This window comes from Poecilia reticulata, linkage group LG14 (assembly GCF_000633615.1).
Source record: "Poecilia reticulata strain Guanapo linkage group LG14, Guppy_female_1.0+MT, whole genome shotgun sequence".
Taxonomy (NCBI): domain Eukaryota; kingdom Metazoa; phylum Chordata; class Actinopteri; order Cyprinodontiformes; family Poeciliidae; genus Poecilia; species Poecilia reticulata.
Genome location: NC_024344.1, coordinates 21498023 through 21520755, shown reverse-complemented (window position 1 = coordinate 21520755; position 22733 = coordinate 21498023). Strand labels below are relative to the sequence as shown.

Genomic DNA, 22733 nt, shown 5'->3' with positions numbered 1-22733 from the left:
CCCTTTTCCGTTTGCTGTATTTATTTCTGTATTGTTTTCTCGCTGCATCGTTATGTTAATGAGGTGGGCTGCCTTCTATGTCCAGCTCTCTATTGTTCAATAAACAGGAAAGAGAACGATCCGTGTGCAGATCAATTGTGAATGCCTGCGCTGTGGTCCTCCAGGTGTGAGCCTTATAGACCCTTTTCACAAGACGTCAAACAACATCTGTTTAACATCCTAACATCCACTATCTATCCATAATCTAAACTGGACAAATTCCTTGCTGATTGACACCAGTTTGACTACGAAGGTACATGTTTTGGGTTTTTTCTAGCTGTTAGCTGATATGCTAGTGTAGCAGAGTTATGTATTTATTTATTTAATTAACCTAACCCAAATCTGCATGTAGATCCACATTCAGATGATGGTTGAATCAACATTGATTACTGATTAGTTCAATGTAGAATCAACAGAAATGTGTGCAGATCCTTGTTCAGATGAAGGTTGAATCAACATTGACTCGTAACTGATTCAATGTAAAATCAACAGAAATATGCATGCAGATCCACGTTCAGATGATGTTTGAATCAATTTGATTCCTGACTGATTCAATGTAGAATCAACACAAATATGCATGCAGATCCACAGTCAAATGAGTGTTGAATCAACATTTATTCAATGTAAAATAAACAGATATGTGTGCAGAACCACATTCAGATGAAGGTTGAATCAATGTTGATTCCTAACTGATTCAATGCAATATCAACACAAATATGCATGTACATTGACATGCAAATGACGGTTGAATCAACATTGATATAATGTCAGTTATGGTTGAAACCCTAATGTTGATTCAACATACAAGTGACCGACCACTTTCAACGTTGATTCAATGTTTCTGGCTGACATTGATTCAATGTTGTTTCAATCATTCTGTGCTATCTGGGTACCTACCTTCGTATGGAGACAGAATTGCTGTTTTCAACTACTGCAGACGCAAACAGCCCTTATCCAAAAGAAAACAAGGACTTCTTCAAAAGCTTCGTGATAAAATTAAGAACAGAAAGGAAAGTCCAAAGGAGACAATGACACATGACAATACAGACATGACAGACAAAGAAGCAAAGGGGAAAACAAAATGTTGAGATTGGATGGATACATAATGATGGAAAAACTACCAAACAGGTGAGAGCAAGGCACAGGAGAGCAAAGAACAGGTGGCACTAGAAAAATTCAAATGGCCACTGATGCTGGATTAAAAGACATTCTTCAAGAAGGAAAGACCCTTTTTTTTCCTGATGGCACATCGCCTAAGGGACCTGAAACAGATTTTGAGTTTGAGGTTTGGGACTTTAAACAGAGCCACCTTACTAAAGACTGACTATTGGCAAAATGTATGAAGCAGCAAGACTGTCAATGTTACGCTTCTACATTGCAACAAAACCAAAAGATCCAGAAGAAGATAACAGTGACACATCTGAAGTCGTATTTGTCTTGGAAAGCAGTAGCAGTGAATTTAATCCATTGCAGGTGGTGGAAGTCTGGAGTAATTCTGTTGAAGTACTACATAGTTCAGAACTTTTTGATGATTCAGAAATTACTTTTGGTCCAATTCTGGGTGAGGAGAAAGATACAGACGACACATTAATCTATGAGGGTTTTGTTGTTCCCCAGTCCAGCAAATCCAGAAGATGCAATCATGATCACTGTACGCTATGCTGACACTCTACATGACCTTATTACTGCATTCTCTGATGAAGAAATTATGAGAAAAACACTGAATGTAAAGCGCATACTTCCAGACAACACAGAAGAAGCAGGCACTGGCTCAGGATTACTGAGAGATGTTCTCACTTGCTTCTGGAATGAATTMTATGAGCGATGCACCYTTGGTACAACAGTGAAAGTGCCATTYATCCGTCATGACTTTACCGCTGAAAAATGGAAGGCAGTTGGGCGAATCCTTTTGAAAGGCTACCAAGACTGTCAGTATTTTCCAAATAAAATTGCAATCCYKTTTCTTGAACARGTGCTTTTCAGTAAYGTTTACMGCGATYTTAAAGCACATTTTCTACAGTTTGTGAGCWGCCAAGAATGTGAAGTTTTGAGGGAGGCAGTTAAGAATTTTTCTGCTGTTGACCTTGATGATCTTGTGGAAGTTCTTGACAATTATGGCTGTAGAAAAAGAATCACTCCTGATAGATTTTAGTATAAAGTCCAGTTTCCTGTGAAGCACTAAACTGCCTTTAGATGGCGCTCTAACTCCGTGTTTACCCCATGCAGGTGGAAAAACTTTAATCAGTCCAACCTCAGTTTCAAATCGAAACTGATATTCTATTTAATTTAAGACAGCACTTCAAGTCAAATTTGTAAACATTCACATCCTTTTACTGATATCGTGATGTCTATGAGGCCTTCAAGTTTTGTTCTATGAGGCCTTCAAGTTTTGTAGGATATTTGTACTTGAGCACATGTATGTGGCAGATTCCTTTATTGAATAAGAGATTTTTTCATAATTGAATACCTTAATTCAAGTTATTAATAAAATATTAAAAGGTAGATATGTTATGAATGTATATGTAAAACATGCATCTAAAAACGTGTATATTTTAGACATACATCTAAAAACATTTATTCTCGCATAGTTGTACGAGAATAAAGTCAAAATAATACTATATTAAATAATACATATTGTTATAATATGAAAATAAAGTGTATTTGGAGAATAAAGTTGTAACATAACTTCAATATGATATATTTTTTCAATATATCATATTGAAAAAATATTGAACTTTTCAGGATATTCAAATGTAAATATCCTGAAAAAGCTCTGTTTTTTCCCATTTATTTCAGAAAGTAAAAATCATGCATTATATAGATTTATTACAAAGAGTGAAATACTTCAAGCCTTTATTTCTTGTAATTTTTATGACTATAGCTTCAGTGTCTCACAAAATTTTAATAATAGATAAGATCAATATAAAATATATTGTTCACGAAATGGCATACTCATTTCTATGCACTCAAAAGGTGTTCAGGAAGACAAAATTGGTTTTATAATTGTCTTCAAGTAATCTTCATGGCTCTGGTGTTCCTCATCTTCTTCAGTGCTCAGATCAGTTTGCTGGTCAGTCAAGAACAGGAACACCATGGTCACTGCACCAGCTTCTGGTACCTTTAGCAGATTGGGCAGCTATCAAGTTCTTCTGGGAAAAAAATCAGTACCATAAAGTTTCTCAGCAGAGGATAATGACATGCTGTAGAACTCCACAATGACTGTGAACTTCAGAAAACCCAGTGGATAAAATTGTAATATTACATCATTCAAAACATTCTAATACAGAATATGCTTAATGTACGACGGAGTAAGGCCACGCTAAGAAAACAACAATAAAATGACAAGAAGTATTAATATTACGAGAATAAATGAAAAGTAATATGAGAATAATAATTCTCATACTATGACACTATGACTGTCACATTTCGAAAATAATGTGACAGTCATATTATATTATAGTTAATATAAATATTAAGTCGTAAAATTACTTAATTCTTATAATACCATAATCTCATATTATTTCTACTTTATTCTCACACTTATTTTCGTAATTAATTAATTTTTTTCTGCCATCGTTCTCCGTCGTAATAATGTAATGAAGAAGTATGTGTAATTCCTTTTCATATGTTATTTATTGAATATAAATATTCCTCGTATTATTTAACCAAACAGATTTCATTTATAAAAATAATTATATGAAGAATTTGAATTATATTTGTCAGTGAAAGTGAGTGGGATTTAAACTGCATAGAAAATAGCAGCAGTTAAAATACAAATAAATAAACCTTTAATAAATCCAATAAATAAAAACATTAAATTAATTAAGATTCAACGGACTGCTTTAATTCCGCTTTACCCAGAAGACGCTCGCCGTTTCCGAGCCACACTCGAACGCACCAAATTTCCATATTCTTTCACGCGCCTCTCGAAAACAAAAACAGGCAGAGAGAGAGAGAGGTAGATAGACTGCGCGGTCGCATGTAGTCAGTATAGGCAGCGGAACCTGAAGGAGCAGGAAGCTCCACGAGCAGACTCCCGTCCACCGGTCTTTGGTTCCGGTTCTGCCCACCTCACACATGGTTCTCCTCCGGCATATCTCAATCGCCTTGACCGCCGCCGTGGCCGCCCTGGGCTCCGCTCTCTTCATCGCCCTCAACTACTTCTACAAGCGGCGCGTATGGTCCCCGCAGGCGGCGTACTGCACCATCACAGAGGTGAGAGAGGTTCTGATGTAATTCTTTAGTAATTAAAAGAGAGCCGCTCAAGCTATTTCAGGCGATATTTTTACTAAAAAGAAGAAAAACGCCGCAGAATCCCGATCCCTGAATAATGAAGGTTAGGACTGGAAACAACAAGAATGATAAGAATAGTGATGAAGAGGAGGCTTCTGGCAAATACAAAGTGGCAGGCTGTAAGGAAGATGATGATAAATACCTATGACGGTGATTGAAGATAATTTAAATATGATAAGTGATGATGAAGGTAACTTCAATGGAGGAGGAAGACAAGTTTAACAGTGATGATTATGATGACAATGTTAATGAAATGGAGGGAAATGATGAGTAGAGGACAGAGACAGGGAGTCAAATTGATGGAAAGTTGAGTGAACGGATGGATTGGGAAGACAAATACAAACAGGTGGAAAGTTGGATATGATAGAGGGCTGAATGATAGATATTAAAGGAAGAATAGAGGGACAGAGTTTTATGGACAAATGCACTGATGGATGAACAGATTGAGGGATGAATGGAAGTACGGAAGTACGGATGGATGGATGGATGGATGGATGGATGGATGGATGGATGGATGGATGGATGGATGGATGGATGGATGTCTAAAATGGATGGACACTTAGATAGCCAGTTGGATTAGACAAAGGGATGGATGGCATGGTTGGATGTATTCTGGATGGATGTTCCAAGGAATCTTGTTTCTGTCTGTTATGAACAGTTCACGTGTGTCTACAGTTTTCCCAAATGAACATTGGAATGACAGAGGACACATGTTTCACTGTCTTCTGAACATGGAGCACATAATGGACAACAACATTAGGGATGCTATTCCTACATTTATTCTCTTTTAATTAACAAAAAAATAACTAGCTATAGCTTTAGTAATCGATTAATCAGTTATTTGAACGATTATTTGGACAATTAATCAATTATTCAGATAATTAATCACATATAATATTTGACACATTCTGCAGATTTTTTATGTGACCACTTAAGGTTTTCTTAAACACAATATATTATAAGATGCAAACAAATTCCTTCTTTTAAATAAGAAAATTAACACGTTATTTGTTCATTGTGAAATAGAAAATTAGAAATATCTTAAAAGATGCCATTAAACAATTCAATTCCTTTAAATAAGAGAATAAACATTTTATTGCCGAAAATGTAATAACATAGCATTCTTTAGTGTATGCTTGATTATTGGTCCATTAATTGATTTCTTTTATTTTTTTGATTGATTGATTGATGGATTAATAGTTGGAGAGCAAAAGGTGTTTAATAGAAGATTTTGAGGTTTTTTATTACATAATTTGAACCAAATAAAAGCTAAAACTGCCACTTCTGAGTAGAACATATTTGTAGACATAGAAGGTTTTTTTTCTATTCTCAATTACAAAATGTGTATATTTATTGTACGGTTTTGGCTAAATTATAGATTGAACATGCCATTCTTCCAACAAATTACCTTTTTTTGAGTCTGTATGCTCCAGTTAACAGTTAATTGATTACTAAAGTAGTTGAGAATTATTTCAATAATCGATTCATCATAATTAATCGCTTCAACCCTAAAACAAACATTGTGCCAGTTTCTTTTCATTCGACGGTTTCAGGCCAAGTTTAACTGAGTTTATCTCGTTTTTCCCTGGAACCATGTCAGTCTTTCTTTATGAACTTTGGCGTGAATCTAAAATCTATTTGTTTGTCTCTAATCTTGTTTCTTCGTCTCAGAATGTATCAGTTCATTTTCAGAGGATAACGGTGGCTGGCAGAGATCCCACGTGGAGTTGTGTTTTAGTTCCTGGAGCCAAAATGTTCCAAGGAGGTGGAGGACGAACAGACTCGCGGGGCTAAAGATGGCGGTGTGAAATTTGCTAGAAGGGTCTATAAACTACACACCCATCATGACCTTAACTTAGATATTAAAATGGAAAAAGTAACTTAAAAAAAACTGAATATGTAAGATAACAGCTTGGGCTGTTGACACAGGACAGGTTGACCCATCTGACTGGACTGCATTTTTCACATTCCTGACTTCTGACCATCTTAGACGAGTGTTTTTCCATCTGTAGCCACAAACTTCTTTATAAACCATCACAAACTCACAAAGAAAAAGACCTATCTTGCATGTTTACCATAATTATGCACCAGTTATGTAACATGTTTACCACATGAAGTCCTCTTCAAATACTTTAGGTTATAACACAATAAAAGATTCTTATAAGTCCAAGGTGTACTTAGGGCTTCACTTACTTAGGTTAACTGGAATATACAGACTCATAATAGGGCCATATTCCTAAAAGAACAACACACTCAGAGAGCAGTAATTAAGCAAAAACTATTAAAAAAATTAAATAAAATCTACATTTTTCATTTAAGATGAAGAAACTCTTCTTTTTCTGTAAATATGTCCATTGTCCAATATGTCTCAAGTAGCTCAGTTTTAACTTCACCCAGTTCAAATTCTGTAAAAGAGAGAGAAAAAAATATATGAAGCCCCCTTTGCTATCCAAACGGTCAATCCAAAAAATAACCAACAGAACCTTAAAATGTCATAAATCAAGCAAGAAGGGCTGAGCTGTTCATAGATTGATGTTGTGTTTATTAGATGCAGATTCATCTTTTACTACAAATGATCAAGCATTCATTGAAAGATCATAATTGCATTTTAGACAGTGAAATGTTTATATTTTATTTATACAAGGAAATTAATTATTTATTTATTTGCACATTTAATGCATTTCTAAAATTGTATAAAAAGGCTAAAATGGTTAAATGAAAAATTTGCAGAATGTACCAATTTTTCTATCAAATTAATTGATTAATCGTTAGAATAATCGATTACCAAGTTAATCATTGCATGCAGCCCTGCATGCTTTTAAAATGAAAATGTTCATACTAATTCCCCTGTACTCTGATTCCCCTAAGAAAAATACAAAGTTTGGAATTTGCTTTTACATGCTGTTTCCAGGTTTGCATTAGTGAGGAAAAATAAAAATGAGCTTGAAAAAATGGAAAAATATTGGATTTTCTTGAGAAAGAAACCTAATAACTGACAGTCCAAATATCTTCAAAGACCCAAGATGGTTGGAGACCGTCCCTCAGATCAGCACTCTGCTGTAACGATTTCCATGTTTTATCAGCCCTCTGCTTCCAAACAACCTGCTCCACTCATGAATAAACTCTGATTCAGTCAATGGATTTTGTGCTGAAAAGGCTTCAAATTATAATCTTAGCTGTTATCTTCCAGCGGAAAGGTTTGTTCAGCTGAAGCAAAACTTAAAAATAAAACTGCTTCATCAACATGTTTTCTCATTTTGCAGAAGTCTGAGCGAACTGGGATTTTATAATACATGATGTGGCAGAACCCATGCAGGCCGTTTAAATGTTTACCATTTCTTCATTCCATTCAGGATTATCAAAATGATTTATATTTTGCTGCATGTCAGAAAGATGAGAGATTTATGTATTTAGATGTATTTTAAAGGCAACACTTCCAACACCCTGCTTCCTTGTGTGACATGTTTTGAAAATCCACATCTTTGGGTTACAATTTCTAGTTACCTGAAGATTAATTTGTTCAAACAATTCAAGAAAAGGATATAAAAACCATAAAAATGTCCAAACATCAAAGCGTTCAGAAAGGAGACAAGTGTTTTGGTACGTAATGTGGAAATTTGATGTGCACCGATATAAAAATTTGGGCTGATATCAACATCTGATATAAATAAGAACTATTACATTTTTCGAAAAATAGTTAATGTGAGAAAGTGGAGATGGAAACACATTTCTAGAGCAAGTTCTGACATATTGAACACTCCCATTGACTGGCGGGTACCAGAGACACAAAACTTGAAAAAAGTGTGTCTCTTTGCAGCCATTTTTACATGTATTCACATGTAAAGTTACTGGTGGGGTGTGGCTGTATTTCTGAGCAGGACCTTATTTGGATTTAAAGAGACAAGACGCCCTAACAGCTCATGAAAGAGACTCAAAATAGGCAGAACTGACCAGAAATCTCATTGCATAAGAATGATTTTGTACAAAATGTAATGAACATGTTTAGTATAGACCAGAGATCTATCCTAACCTAATAAAGGAAGCATAATAAGTCATCTTTAAGGACAATGTTTGGGCACAACTATCACAAAACACTGGTCTCAGTTTTGTTGGAAATTCTACAATTCATCCAGATAAAATTGTGTACATTTGTAAATTAACCAATGTGTTTCTAATTATTCTTTCATGTAGCAAATATAAATAATTTTGGTAATTCAGACCGACATAAAGCAAACATAAGTTTAGTCCGACTTAATTTCAGACAAAGAGGTCAAAAAAGTTTAATACAATTATGCAAATATTACGTTTTAGCTAAAACTATTTAATCTGGGATTAAAAGTCGAGCTGGAATAATAAAGTCCATGCAGACACAGGGAAACATCGCTGCAGCGTTGGAGAGATTTCTGCACAGTCAGGGTTTGGAATTTGTCTCCGACTCAACCAGGAACACACAGAGCCAAGCATCGAAAGTTGTTCCCCAGCAGCACTGGGCAGACATTACACATGAAAACTACCATCCATGGGTCTTAGAACGCTTTATTCTGCAGCAGCTGCAGTCATTTCATTGTGAATTTATTAAAAACATGTACACATTTTAAAGTGATCAAGATTAATCATGCAGCAGCTAAGCGAGGAAATGTTTCTAATAAGAGAGATGATGAGTTTTGGCTCTAAAAGATCTGATATGAATTAGTAATTAAACAGCTGGAATTAAACCAAAGCTTGTTTGGGTTCCTAAAAAGGAGAGGACTCCTGGTGTCCAATCAGCACTTTTATTAGTGCAATGTTGGCAAAATATGAGTCTACTCTCTGCTGATTCAAACTTCTGATCATTAAAGTAAAATAAAACGTTAGAGTGTGTAATAAATGCATATTGATGCATAAACGATGATCCTGTCTGATTCAGTTATCTTTGTTAGGACTGTTGAGAAAACTAATGCAGTTTGTGAACAAACTCAGCACAGTTGATAATATAAATATGAACATGGTAGCTGTTATTAACATTGTTTTTGATAATTATATACCCACATAGAGGTTATGGTTGGACAGTTGATGTTTAACTGTCAATAATTTTACATTGGTTTTGTAAAATTATTCACACCACTAAATACCGTGAATCCGTGGTATTCACAGGTGTTGGGAACCTGGACCATATAACTCAAGAGGAAAAAAATCTGTGAATACTTGAGTTTAAGTCTAAATGCTTATGCGTTCATATTGAAACACTAAAATGTTAATTTAATCTTTTCCCACCATAAATCCCCCTGCTCGGGGGTTTCCTAATGAACGTGTTTAATCTGATTTCTCTGACTCCGCCCGCAGGAGGAAGAGGAGCGCGAGAAGAGGCAGGTTCTGGTTCTGGGCCTGGATGGAGCGGGGAAGAGCAGCATGCTGCAGGGTTTGACCCCCGGGGAGTCGGCGGCCAAAAGGGGCCGATGCCGGCCCACCCGCGGCTTCAACTTCATGAGCTTGGACGCCCCCAGCTGTCAGCTCGACTTTCTGGAGAGTAGGTCTCCTTTCATCCTGTTCTGTGTGGATTTCTGTTTTAAGATCATGAAAGGCAGAAATTACCCCTTGGTTCTGAACAGCGGTGGCCTTTATTTGATCAACGACTAAAACTGCCCCAGTTAGGCTGCGTCTGATTCTCAAGCAGCATTTTAAAGCCTGAAAAATGTAGCTGTACTGAAAGGCAGCAGAAATAAAATAATAACTCCATTCAGTAATGATGGTAGCGTGAAATCCTGAGGCCTGAGATTGAGTTTGAGGAGTGCGTCATGCTCTGCGACTGATTTATTCATGATCTGAACATCTAATCGGTTTCTCATCTCAGTGAGCGAAGCCCAAGCCGGCACCCACTCAGAGCGCTTCAGAGGCTGAGCGGCAAATATCAGAGCATTGTGCCTGACGCCGATGCAAAAAATTTAGTCCCTCTGACACATACAAAAAATGTCCCTCACACATACAAAACTGAGTCTCTCACATACAAAATAATGAGTCTATATTTTATTAGTTTATATGTGCAATCTTAGTCCTGTGACTAAGACAAAAAAATTGTTTGAGTGTGTGATATTTTAGTGGTGTATGTGTGCAATTTTAGTATTTTGTGTGTGCGTGTGCGACATGTTAGTGGTGTGTATGTGCAATTTTGGGATTTTGTGTATGCGTATGGGATAAAATTTGTGGGCGTGTGTGACATTTTAGTAGTGTGTATGCGCAATTTAAGTATTTTTTGAGTGTGTGTGAGTCTTTCGTAGTGTGTGAGAGACAAAACATAGATTTTGTCCTAAACAGCCCCTCATACGATATACCAACCCAACAAAAACCTAAATATGAATTAATTTAATTAAATCAATAAAGTAAGAACTGGATTGTAGATTCAAAGAGGGCATGTTATGCAAAAGCCACATTTGCATGTTTTTGTTTTTCCATTTGGGTTTCTACTGCTTCTAAAAACAAAACAATCTTAAAAAACCATATAGCCTTTTGACAATAACTTTATTTGTTTTGGTATCTGGAAAATTAACCTTTTCAAAAATCTCCGTAATGTAAAGTCACAAATCACCAGACACCTTGCCATTATCTACCAACCCCAGCAAAACCCTGGGCTGTTACCTGGCAACCCAAGTGGAGCTCCAGCACATTTGGTCGGCTGGTTTTATCACTGCATGCGCTGTACAATGGCTCCTGAAAAAGACAAGTGTTTTGTTGTTGACTTCCCATCCAGAAACCACTTGCTGCATTCTTGTTGGTTGTGCAGGAGACTCTGTTAATGCTTTTCAAAGTTGTACAGCTGTACAATTATGCATCTGTTTTCAGCCATTTTCATTTGTGAGTGTAATAAACATTGAGTTGGGGGGCGTGGTCCGGCAGAAGCTTATTTGGATTTAAAGTGACAGAGCCCTAAAGCAGCTCATTCTGAAAGGACCTCAAAATAGGCAAAACTGATCAGATTAAAATCTCATTATGTAAAAATTATTTTGTGCAAAAATTTTTTTATGAATATGTAGATGTGGTCTAACCTGTTGAAGATGCAACAAATAATAAAATTCCTTTAGAAATAAGAAAATAAGCTTCTTTTTACCTAAAATGAAGAAACAGCATTTAGTGAGATTAGTCATTTATAGCACAGGATGTGCAGCTAAAACAGTGTAGATCTAATGGATTAACCAATTAATCATTTGATAGCAAAAGGTGCTTAATAGATGAATTTTTTTATAGAATTGGAATTGGGTGAAACTACAACTATGCCACTTTAGGAGTCATGAGTAGAAAATACCAAAGACAGACAATATTTTTCACCTTAAATGTTTAAATTTCTACAGTTTTGGCATAATTACGGCTCTGAATATGTAGTTTTTTCAGCAAATTGTCTTTTTTACTCTGTATACTCCAGTTAATGATAAATCAATTACTACATTATTTATTTATTATTTTAACAATCACAAGTAATCATTTCAGCCCTAATTCAATGACCATTTTGGCTAAAATTTTAACTCAACATTTTTGGTTTAGGTTTTCTGATGCTTAAAGGACGAGTACAAAATTTTAAACTCATGAAACGTGATGAATAATGAATGAGAGTTGACGTCCTTCCATGAGTCAAACGTGCAAACTGCGCCCAGATAACAGCTTACAATATGCAACAGACTGGAAACATCTTAGAGGAAGCAAACTCAGATACAAGGAATGTGCCAAAGTTCAGATTAGATGAACTTTAGATCCAATTCCAGGCATAAAGTCAGAGTGGGGAGTTCCTGTAAACATCCAAACAGACTCGTAATAATTCGTGCATTTTCCACCTAGCGCTTGTTCTGCAGTGAAGCACAGGCTGCCAAAGCCCACACAAGAACAAGCTGAACTTCTGCAGCCGAGGCAGATGCTAACCACCTCCCTGGGTGATTACAAGGCTTGCCAAGCTGCTGCAGAGACCTTCATCATCACAAACACTCCCACCTCCTTCACAGTCATATGCTGCATGTTGCACATGTGGGTGTGCATTCTAATGAGAGCGCCCAGCTGAGCAGTGCGTCCAGACTCCATATCGCTTCTGGTTAGCAGGTATTTATGGCTGCCAGATCCCATCAGCCTGAGGTACATCACAGCCCCAGTCTCCTAGCAACTTCCTCTAATTGATGCTCACCAGTGGGGACCAAAAGTCATGGCTGGCAGCGTGTGAGGAGAGATCAGTTTGACCGCCGAGCGCCTGCAGACATCAGAGCTTTCAGTTGATGTGAAACTTTGCTTCGCTTGAATCTGAATCTGAATCTGTGCCGTTGTGATGTGTGCGGAGTGCTGCAGCATGCGGCGGCGGTCAGTTCATACCAGTGGAGTCAGTTCATACCAAAGCTAACAGGGCCAGACTTTAGAACGACCCTCCAGGGTCAGGAGTCCAGAACTAAGATTGTTTGGGGGCCCCAAAGATTGCTCTTTTCTTTTTTTTCTAATGAATATGTTTTTTGTAGAGCCCTATGACATCTGTTGTATTATTTTCCTAATTCAACTTTTTTCTTTTTCTAAATTCTATTTTAACCATATTAACCAAAAAATAATGCTAATATGGTGTGAATGAAACAAAACATTTAGCAAAGCAATAGTTCTGTTTTAAGTATAAAAGACGTCTGTGGTTCAACAAAACATTGGTTTTACAAGATGTTAGTGTTTCCCCATCATTTCTTTTTTTTAAAAAACTCAAAACATTATGTGCAAAAACGAAGAATCTTGTTTTAAACATAAAAGAAGTATTATGTAAAATTGACTTTTCAGAGATTTACATCATGCTATAAAGTTATTCCTTCATCAAAAACACACCTGGAGTGTTGCTTTAATTCTTTCATGCATGTTTGAGAAATCCTTTAATCTCCATGGCAACTATTCAGCTCTGTAAAACGCCTGGGTGGAGCTAATTCCGCCTTCAAGGTGCAGCTCCTCATCAGAGCTACAATTTCTAAGCTTCCAACCTTTTGCATCATTGAATTTCCCTCCCCTGCGACACTCAGCCCCTTCAGACTAGCCAGCAGCCATTAGCTAACACCTGGTGGAACTGAGCATCTGCTGAGCTCATTATGAGCTGCTTCTCAGTCAAATGCTAGTAGAGACTTTTTCTAAAGGGTTAATAGAGGAACACTATTGGGGTGTCTTTTTAAATGAATTTAAGACTTTAAGGATGTGCTGTTTAAAAAATGATGGATGACTGGGCTCTGTTTCTGTAAACAGATTCAACAAGGATGCACAGGAATAAATGACAGGTGTACCCAATACCCACACGGTTTCTTCTGGACAGGAGAAGAAAAAAGAGTCAATCAAGTGTGGAACATCAAAGTCTTAAGGCCAATCTTTTATAGGAAAACAACATATTACATAAAGACAGAGGAACGAAGCTGTTAGATTTCCCTCCAGATCTTTCTCTACAAACCAATTTCCCATGAAGATGCCGCCTCAGCTCGTTTCCTCCTTTATTGAGAATTGGATCTCATTCTTGTTACAATGAAAATGGAATAAATCTGTGGCCAATTTGTTTATAGGAGCTTATCAAATTCTGCTTGTCAAACTGTCCGTTTATTTATTAAAGTGGGACCCGGAGTGGTAAAGGATGTTGACAGAAACTGCAGAGGAAAAGCCCTGGAGGAACGGGATGAAAGAGGCAGCAGGAATATCCTCTCTCAATGGAGCATTTTTTTTTGTCACTAAAATGTTTCAGATTATCAAACTAATTCATTTTTGACAAAGATAAACAGAGCAAATAGAAAAAGTAGGCTTTAAATCATGGTTTCATTTATTAGAGAGTAAAAAAGAAAAGTAATTATCCCCTAAAACTAATGGTTGAACCATCTTTAACAGCAATAACTGTTGGCATTAGCTATTTAATTATTGTACAGTTATTCTGGCCCACTGCTGTTTGACAGATTTTTGAGAATCAGTGACGTTCATCAATCATATTTGAGTCAATACTTTGACTATGCCACTTACACCTTCTTTTTCTTTATTTTTCATGGTTTTATGAGACAAAGACGTGCTTGGAGTCTGATTAACTGACTGGATTCGCCAGACTTGTAGAACTGAGAGTCATCAGCATAACGTTGAAAAGGTTCCTTCTCTGCAGTTGGTGGTGGAGAGGACCTGCGGCGATACTGGGGGGACTACCTGAGACGGACCCACATTCTAGTCTATGTGGTGGACTCATCGGACAGGAGCCGCCTCCCATTAGCTAAGGCTGAACTGCACCGCCTCCTGAGGGTGGAGCCACAGCTGCCTGTTGTTGTCTTGGGAAACAAGCAGGTAAACTACAAGACAGGCTGTTGTTTTCAAGTAGAACAACAATGTTGGTGGTGAACACTTAGGGCCAGTCCGCATGGAGACGGTTTTAGGTATATCAGCGAAAGTTCTTTTGTGCATTCACGTGGATTTGTTATCTTGGGAAACCAGAAATGATCATTTTTGAAACCAGGTTTCAAAGTGAATACATTTCAGAACACTGGTCTCATGCTCTGTGCGACGGCACATCTTTTCTTTTTTTAATTGATGACCTTTTCCATCTATCCCTCTTGTTTGTCCCTCTCTCAAACAAACCAGGCACCGTTCATTCTGTGGTTTTTGTGTTGTTCTCTGGCAGTGTTACAGCGCCACCGAATGGGCTGGAATACATACTACAACATTTTCTGTGGTGCTGCATCCTGTCATGTTGACCATGTTGATGTAGTTTTTTTCTTATTCATTTACAAAAATATACCGTGCTTGTCTGTATGTACAGGGCCTTGGGCCTTGTCTACGTGGGAACATTTTTTCTAAAAGAGGTTGTCAGTTTTAGAGACATCTGCGTTCACACGTGACCATTTCCAGAAATGTTTCAATCCACACTGAAACACTGAAAACGACCCAAAGTGAATCTATTGGGCTTCTCCTTGGCACATGGTAATGTTGAAAAAAAAAAGGTGAAGAAATCAGGACTACACAGAGTGAATGTTTTCATTTTCCTTTTTTTTTGGGATGAAGTACCCAAAAGGGCAGAACTTCGACTCGGCAGGAAATGTAATGTTTTTTATTGTTGATTCAATGTTGCATGACTGTTTTCGTGTTTAATGATTTAAAACACTTTGAAATGCCTTGCTGCTAAAATGTGCTATACAATTTGATTGATTGATTGATTGATTGATTGATTGATTGATTGATTGATTGATTGATTGATTGATTGATTGATTGATTGATTGATTGATTGATAAAAGGACGGCAATTAATAACACATGAAGTTAAAAAAATTATATAATATTAATAAAGCAGGTGAATGTAATTTCCTCTTTAGCTGTCCTGCAGAAATAACTCAACTCCTGAAATAAACATGCCTACATTTCCTCCTCCACTCATATTTCTTCACTCCGTTCTCCACTTCTGGAATTATGCATGACTCCTGGAGAGAGGAAGGAATATTTATCACATCTAACATCGGAGCAGCGTAGCTTTCATCCTCTCGTTGCTGTGGACTGACAGTATAATGAGCTTAAAATGAATTCAACTCAAACTGCACAATGATCCGTAATGATGCACAGTAGCTGAAGCTCAGGCAGAATGTGGTGTTTAACGTTTTCTAAAGCTCTACAGGTGAGTTTAACACACTGTTCCTTCGCTGCTTTCTTCTGGAAAATTAATGAGGTGAATCAAATCAAACAGAATATTTCCTCAAGACTTATGAAATCTGTACGATATTATTTTTTTAGTTAGAGCATTACGGTAAGGTTGGGAATTGCGCATCAAAATACACAATGGAACTGTTGAATCATTCAAGTCAAAAACAGCTAAATAAAGCATTCCACAGACGGTTATACAAGTCGTCACTTCATCCAGAACATTCTTCCATGCCTTTTATCACATTCAGTCAAATTACAATAAGAACTTCTGTGTTGAATAGGATGCGGTTAATAGAAATAAGGCAGAAATCTACGGCTTTAATGGTCTCTGTAGAAGGGCTATAATGCAATCACTGCTTTCATGGAGATGAGCTCGAACAAAAACAGCAGCCACCATTAATAAATTTAACATGGAGTTATATATACTCAAACAATGGTTAGGATTTGTGTTCTTTCCTTTGTTTTAGGTTATCCACCATTTGATGAAATTGATGATTTAAATCATTTTAGGTATTAACTGCCAGTGAAAATGACCTAAAGATTGATTAAAATTCCCCCAAAACACATATTATATTGAATTTTCAAATTCTTCAATCCAATTACATTATATATAAGTTAAAAATGTTTTAAACAGTAGGCTAATGTCCTTGTTTTTCATTTGATAGTTATGCTAGTTGGTAAAGCTAAAGTCTCAAATTGTATTCATAGTTTCAACACTAGGAGATTCAAAATCAGTTCATTAATATTAAAGTAATATTAAAAAAACATTGAAGTTGCTCATCTGAAGTTAGCTGCTTACTAGAGAAATAGCAACAGCAACATCATATGAATATATAGTTAGCATGAATTTTTGGGCAAATTGCCACAGTTTTCAATAATGGCTAGCTATGAAACTTCTGTTTAAAATCATATGTAGAGTTTATGAACCAAAAATCAAAAATAAAACAAAATCAAAAATTTGCCTGACAGAAAAGTCCTGTGAGAAAAAAAGATTATGTAGAAAATACAAAGAAATAGTCATGCCACCAAAAAATATAAGATCTGTGATTAGCGTATTTAAGGTCAACTTACCTTTTTTTAAATTAATTTAAGACATTTTAAAGCCACATTTACAACTTTTTAAGGGTGTGTGGACACCTTGTTTTAAAAATGCATTCATGTTCCATTGCCACAGGATAAACTGAATGCCTTGAGTGTGGCAGAACTCCATGAAGCCTTGTCTCTGGACGTCGTGACTGATGACAGGAAGCTGTTCCTGCTCGCTGCCCAGCTGGACTCCCAGGAAACCAAGAGGAAGGCCTGCCAAGGTCTGGACATCGTCCAGGATCTCATCCTACAGCTCGTCTGATCTCGCATGGAAACGGGCTGACTGAGCCAGAAATGGAGCCTATAAGAACATGGTTCACCCCTTTTCCTGTTTGGTGAGAGGTCTGCACTAGACGAGGAGGTGACAGACGGAAAATCCTCCACCGCCATGGAGCTTTCATACAAACAAGAGGAAGAGGAGGAACACAAAATGTGGAATAGGAGGATGAAGTTTTAATGAAATCAGGTCAAACTGTCCCAGGTTTACTAAAGCTAAGTCATTTTTAACCAAGACATTGTAACATTTCATCTGAAGCTGCACACATATTATTTGTTGGTTTCTTGTAGATGTTTTTATGCAGAGAAGAGATTAAAGTGTTCATTCTCCTGTAGATTAACGAATGACACAAGCTCTATAAAATAATTTCCTAATGGGATAATTACTGACTCCTGTGTTGATATTTTATTGATGGAGATTAAAAATGGAGCCCTATGACATTTTATACAACAGCCTTGCTGTATAAAGACAGTTTGCTGTTGGCGATTGTATTTAAGGGGAAACTAAATGTATTTCCAGTGACTTTTAACTGTTTGTATTACATAATATTCTTAACTTTGTAATTTCCCAGCATTAGTTAGCCTGGTAAATATGCAAAGATATTACGAACAGAGCTAAATCACAAATTTAATAGAAGGTCAAGAGGTGTTTGAAAAAAAGTTCCTGAATATTAATTTTAGCATATGTTAGCCTTTTACCTGAGAGCTTTTGAAAATGAACCAGATGCCCACTTTGATTTATTATGGAATATCATTACACTCTATAGGGATATAACAATTATCTTTAAACACTGTTTTAAACTCAAAATTATTGATTTATCATTTTACTGGAGTTTTGACACCACTTCTGTTTGTACAAGTTGTTTTTTTGTTGTTGTTTTGTATTTTTTTTTACAATTTAGTGTATGCTGGAAAGTAAATTAGACTTTTTTTCTTTTTACCGAGTTATGCTTAAAATAACAATGAATAAAAAAAAAAATTCTAATGAAGACAATCAGCAATAAATTGTCCAATTTCCAGTTTTTTCTGCAACAGAGACATTCTCTTTCACACAATTGAGGTTGAATTGGTATCTTAGGTAAAGTGTTGCTGTAACTTTAATCTGACATCTATTATGTAGTTTGTAGCTAAAAATGGATTTTATATTTGTGTTTTTTTTCCTTGCATTTTTTGTCCTACATGTTGTGCTGATTACATGTTTTAGTCTAAAGAAATTTGATTGCATCCTAGTTTCAAATTGAACTTAAATAAACTTATGTGAATCTTTTCTTTTCTGTTGACTGATGCTTTGTAAATAAAATAGTTTGAATGGCTTAAAATAATTTCTCCAGTAAAGACAAACAAAAATAAGCCATTTTAAGTCTTTAGGAAACCGTCAAAAAATGTCTCAAAAAAGGACCAAGGCAGGATTAGATGAAATGAGTTGCTATTAAATTGTCCTTGAAAGATGATCAGAAACACGTCGGGTAATTTAGCAATGATTCCATTACATGATCAGAGTAGAACAGAGGAAGCAATCAAACATATCTAAGTAACAAGAAAATCAATCCATGTACACAAATTTTTAAACTTTGAATTTTCCTTTTCTCTAATAAGAGAATTTATAAAGGAAAATCCTGAAGACATCATACAAATCATCTTTTTCCTTTCAGTTTTGTTGCTGTAAAATATTTATAAAAGCAGAAAACAGGGTTGAGATTAGGTTCATGTGAAACATTGTTTAGTTATCTTAAATTATTGATTTTAAACGTTTATGAGTTTTATCAATGGTGGACATGTCCGACCCACTAGTATTGCTTATGTAACACTTAGCTAACAGCATAAACATAAACAAAACTACTTTTAATACTATTTTTATTCATTTATGACTTTAAATGACTTTACCTCTTTAAAATTATGGCCAAATATTTGGTGACTGGTACTCATTGATTTTTACTTAGTGTCTGAGGAATAATACATCAAGTTACTCGACAATAATACAATCTGATTAAAGAGTTGTGGTATAAATTGGTAAAATGTATTTCAATTAAATGATTACAAACAAAATTCACCTACTTTAGCCAACACAGAGTCTGAATTAAGAGGGTAATTATTGAAACGTGAAAAGTCTCTACTCTTAAAACAGGAATTCCAACATCTGCAGTAGTTCTATGAGAAAATATGTCTGTTTCCCATCAGTACAACATGAAATTATCCAGCCAAGTAAACATCTGAGCATGAGAGACCAGAGAACAGCTCAGAAAGTTTGGTTGCATAAGGATATACAAGCCCCAGCAAGTGGCACGTTATCTTGTGAAGCAGCTGGAAAACAACTTGTCTTCCGTCTGCTGACAGACCAGATCAATGCAAACGCAAGTCGATAAACCTATAGGCCAACATACCAGGCTTGGGGCAAAGTTCACCAACCGGTCGAGCAGAAAGTGCTCTCTTAGACAAATGTCAGTGTTTTTAGTGGTGAGAGGAAAAACCGTGACACAGTCGGGACAAGAGTTCCTAAACAAACAAAACCCTCCAGCTTGTGCAGCTGTTATATCTGTGGATGATTTGTAATATTACAGACATCCAAGGAGCTCTAGATTTCGTAAGATAATCACAAAATATTTTCCTTCCGGATCAGCACTGGAAATTCCTTGATATTTGCACCTCTATGTGAATTTTGTCTATGACTGTTCATCAGGGGAGCATTTAACATCTTAAAGCAGTGGTCCCCAAACTTTTTTCTGTGAGGGCCACATAACTTTTCCCTTCTCTGGTGGGGAGCCGGAGTCAGTTTGTAACAGAAAACGTGTTACATGTTTATCACCTGTGCTGCCGGAAATTGTTAAGAGGGGGGAGGGGGAAGGAGTCTCTCGATTGATTTTTACCCAGAAAGCACATGGGCAAAAACCGTTAGTGAAACGGTCACTGGGACTGACTAGACTGACTTCCATTGAGGGAAAGTAACTTTAACATATGAATTCCTCATATGTTAACATAAAGGCTCGTTTTGAAGTATAAGCTGCTACTTACAGGCTTCGAAGAATTCGACCTGGAATGTGGCGTTCATAACAAACATGTGTGTTCATCTGCTCTACCGCTAGTAAACAACCGTACTGATTAAATAACATAAAAGTCAAGCAGTTTCCTAAAAGTCCAACAGATGGCAGCAATGCGCCATGCAAAACAAAACACCCACAGTTTACAGGACACACTTCCTGCTAAAGAGCCCCCTGGTGGTTGAAGAAAAATCCACATATAAACCGGAAAATACAATATATGAAAAAAAATCTGAATGCTCTCTGGTATTGTTCAGGGGGCCGGACCAAATGTGGAGGCGGGCCGGATCTGGCCCGCTGGCCGTAGTTTGGGGACCACTGTCTTAAAGCATCAAAGCTTTAAAAACGCAATTTCTGATTTTTGAACAAACAAGTTAAAATCTTAGTTCCTGAAAATCTGCATAACTTAGGGCTCCAACTATTTTAGGAATCAATCATTCTGATGACTAAGTAAGGAATTTTTAAAACAATATGGCAAATACAGGTCCTTCTAAAAAAAATTAGCATATTGTGATGAAGTTCATTATTTTCCATAATGTAATGATAAAAATTAAACTGTCATATATTTTAGATTCATTGCACACCAACTGAAATATTTCAGGTCTTTTATTGTTTTAATACTGATGATTTTGGCAAACAGCTCATGAAAACCCAAAATCCCTGTCTCAAAATATTTGCATATTTCATCTGACCAATAAAAGAAATGTGTTTTAATACCAAAAAAGTCAACTTTCAAATAATTATGTTCAGTTATGCACTCAATACTTGGTCAGAAATCCTTTTGCAGCCTTCAATGTGGCATGGAGGCAATCAGCCTGTGGCTCTGCTGAGGTGTTATGGAGCCCAGGATGCTTCGATAGCCTTAAGCTCATCCAGAGTTTTGCGTCTCTAAACTTTCTCTTCACAATATCCCACAGATTCTCTATGAGGTTCAGGTCAGGAGAGTTGACAGGCCAATTGAGYACAGTAACACCATGGTCAGTAATACCAGTGGTTTTGGCACTGTGAGCAGGTGCCAGGATGTGTTGAAAAATGAAATCTTCATCTCCATAAAACTTTTCAGCAGATGGAAGCATGAAGTTCTCCAAAACCTCCTGATAGCTGCTGCATTGACCTGCCCTTGATAAATCACAGTGGACCAACACCAGCAGCTGACATGGCTCCTCAGACCATCACTGACTGTGGGTACTTGACACTGAATTTCTGGCATTTTGGCATTTCCTTCTCCCCAGTCTTCCTCCAGACTCTGGCACCTTGATTTCCAAATAACGTGCAAAATTTGCTTTCATTCGAAAAAAGTACTTTGGACCACTGAGCAACAGTTCAGTGCTGCTTCTCTGTAGCCCAGGTCAGRCRCTTCTGYCRCTGTTTCTGGTTCAACAGTGGCTTGACCTTTGACCTGGGGAATGCGGCACCTGTAGCCCATTTCCTGCACACGCCTGTGCACGGTGGCTGTGGATGTTTCTACTCCAGACTCAGTCCACTGCTTCCACAGGTCCCCCAAGGTCTGGAATCGGCCMTTCTCYACAATCTTCCTCAGGGTCCGGTCACCTCTTCTCRTTGTGCAGCGTTTTCTGCCACACTTTTTCCTTCCCACTGAGGTGCCGTGATACAGAACTCTGGGAACAGCCTATTCGTTCAGAAATTTCTTTCTGTGTCTGACCCTCTTGCTTGAGGGCGTCAATGATGGCCGTCTGGACAGCAGTCAGGTCAGCAGTCTGACCCATGAATGCGGTTTTGAGTAATGAACCAGGCTGTGAGTTTTTAAAAGCCTCAGGAATCTTTTGCAGGTGTTTGGAGTTACTTCGTTGATTCAGATGATGAGGTTAACGGCTCGTTCAGAAAACCTTTTCATGATATGCTAATTTTTTGAGACAGGGATTTTGGGTTTTCATGAGCTGTACGCCAAAATCATCAGTATTAAAACAATAAAAGACCTGAAATATTTCAGTTGATGTGCAATGAATCTAAAATTTATGACAGTTTAATTTTTATCATTACATTATGGAAAATAATGAACTTTATCACAATATGCAAATTGTTTTAGAAGGACCTGTACATAAAAATACAAACAAATTGCTTTTTCAAATAATAAACTTCAATTTCCTAAAATGCAATAATGTAGCATTCCTTTAGTGAATGCTTCATTTGTTGCAAAGGATTAATTGTCTGAGGAAATGGTCACTCCATCAACTTCTTCCTTTGTAGCCATGGTGATACGTTTTGGATTGCCGCCACAACATTAAAACCCATCTTCTGTGTTCTGCTTAAGAAAAGACTCAGATCTGGACCTGAGTCAATAAGCTTCAATAAACAAATTTTCTTCCTCTTTGTGTGAAGTTTTTGTAAATCCAAAACCAATGATGGAACGAGGTCCTTCGCTGGT

General features: G+C 36.8%; 1 protein-coding gene across 1 annotated transcript; it reads left to right on the top strand.

Moving 5' to 3' along the window:
• Window positions 1–3928: 3928 nt before the first annotated feature.
• Window positions 3929–18580, top strand: arl10 (ADP-ribosylation factor-like 10). The gene is made up of 4 exons (XM_008428435.2): window positions 3929–4254; window positions 9655–9838; window positions 14432–14607; window positions 17125–18580. The coding sequence occupies exons 1-4, from the start codon at window positions 4117–4119 to the stop codon at window positions 17296–17298; spliced, it is 672 nt and encodes a 223-aa protein (XP_008426657.1). The 5' UTR covers window positions 3929–4116; the 3' UTR covers window positions 17299–18580.
• Window positions 18581–22733: the final 4153 nt, after the last annotated feature.

What these genes read in the sequence shown, in the direction of transcription:
- arl10 (XM_008428435.2), top strand. Translation starts at nt 4,117, where the DNA reads ATGGTTCTCCTCCGGCATATCTCAATCGCCTTGACCGCCGCCGTGGCC. An exon ending in CGTACTGCACCATCACAGAG is followed by an intron (nt 4,255 to 9,654) that starts GTGAGAGAGGTT and finishes CTCCGCCCGCAG; the next exon opens with GAGGAAGAGGAGCGCGAGAA. An exon ending in TTGTCTTGGGAAACAAGCAG is followed by an intron (nt 14,608 to 17,124) that starts GTAAACTACAAG and finishes CCATTGCCACAG; the next exon opens with GATAAACTGAATGCCTTGAG.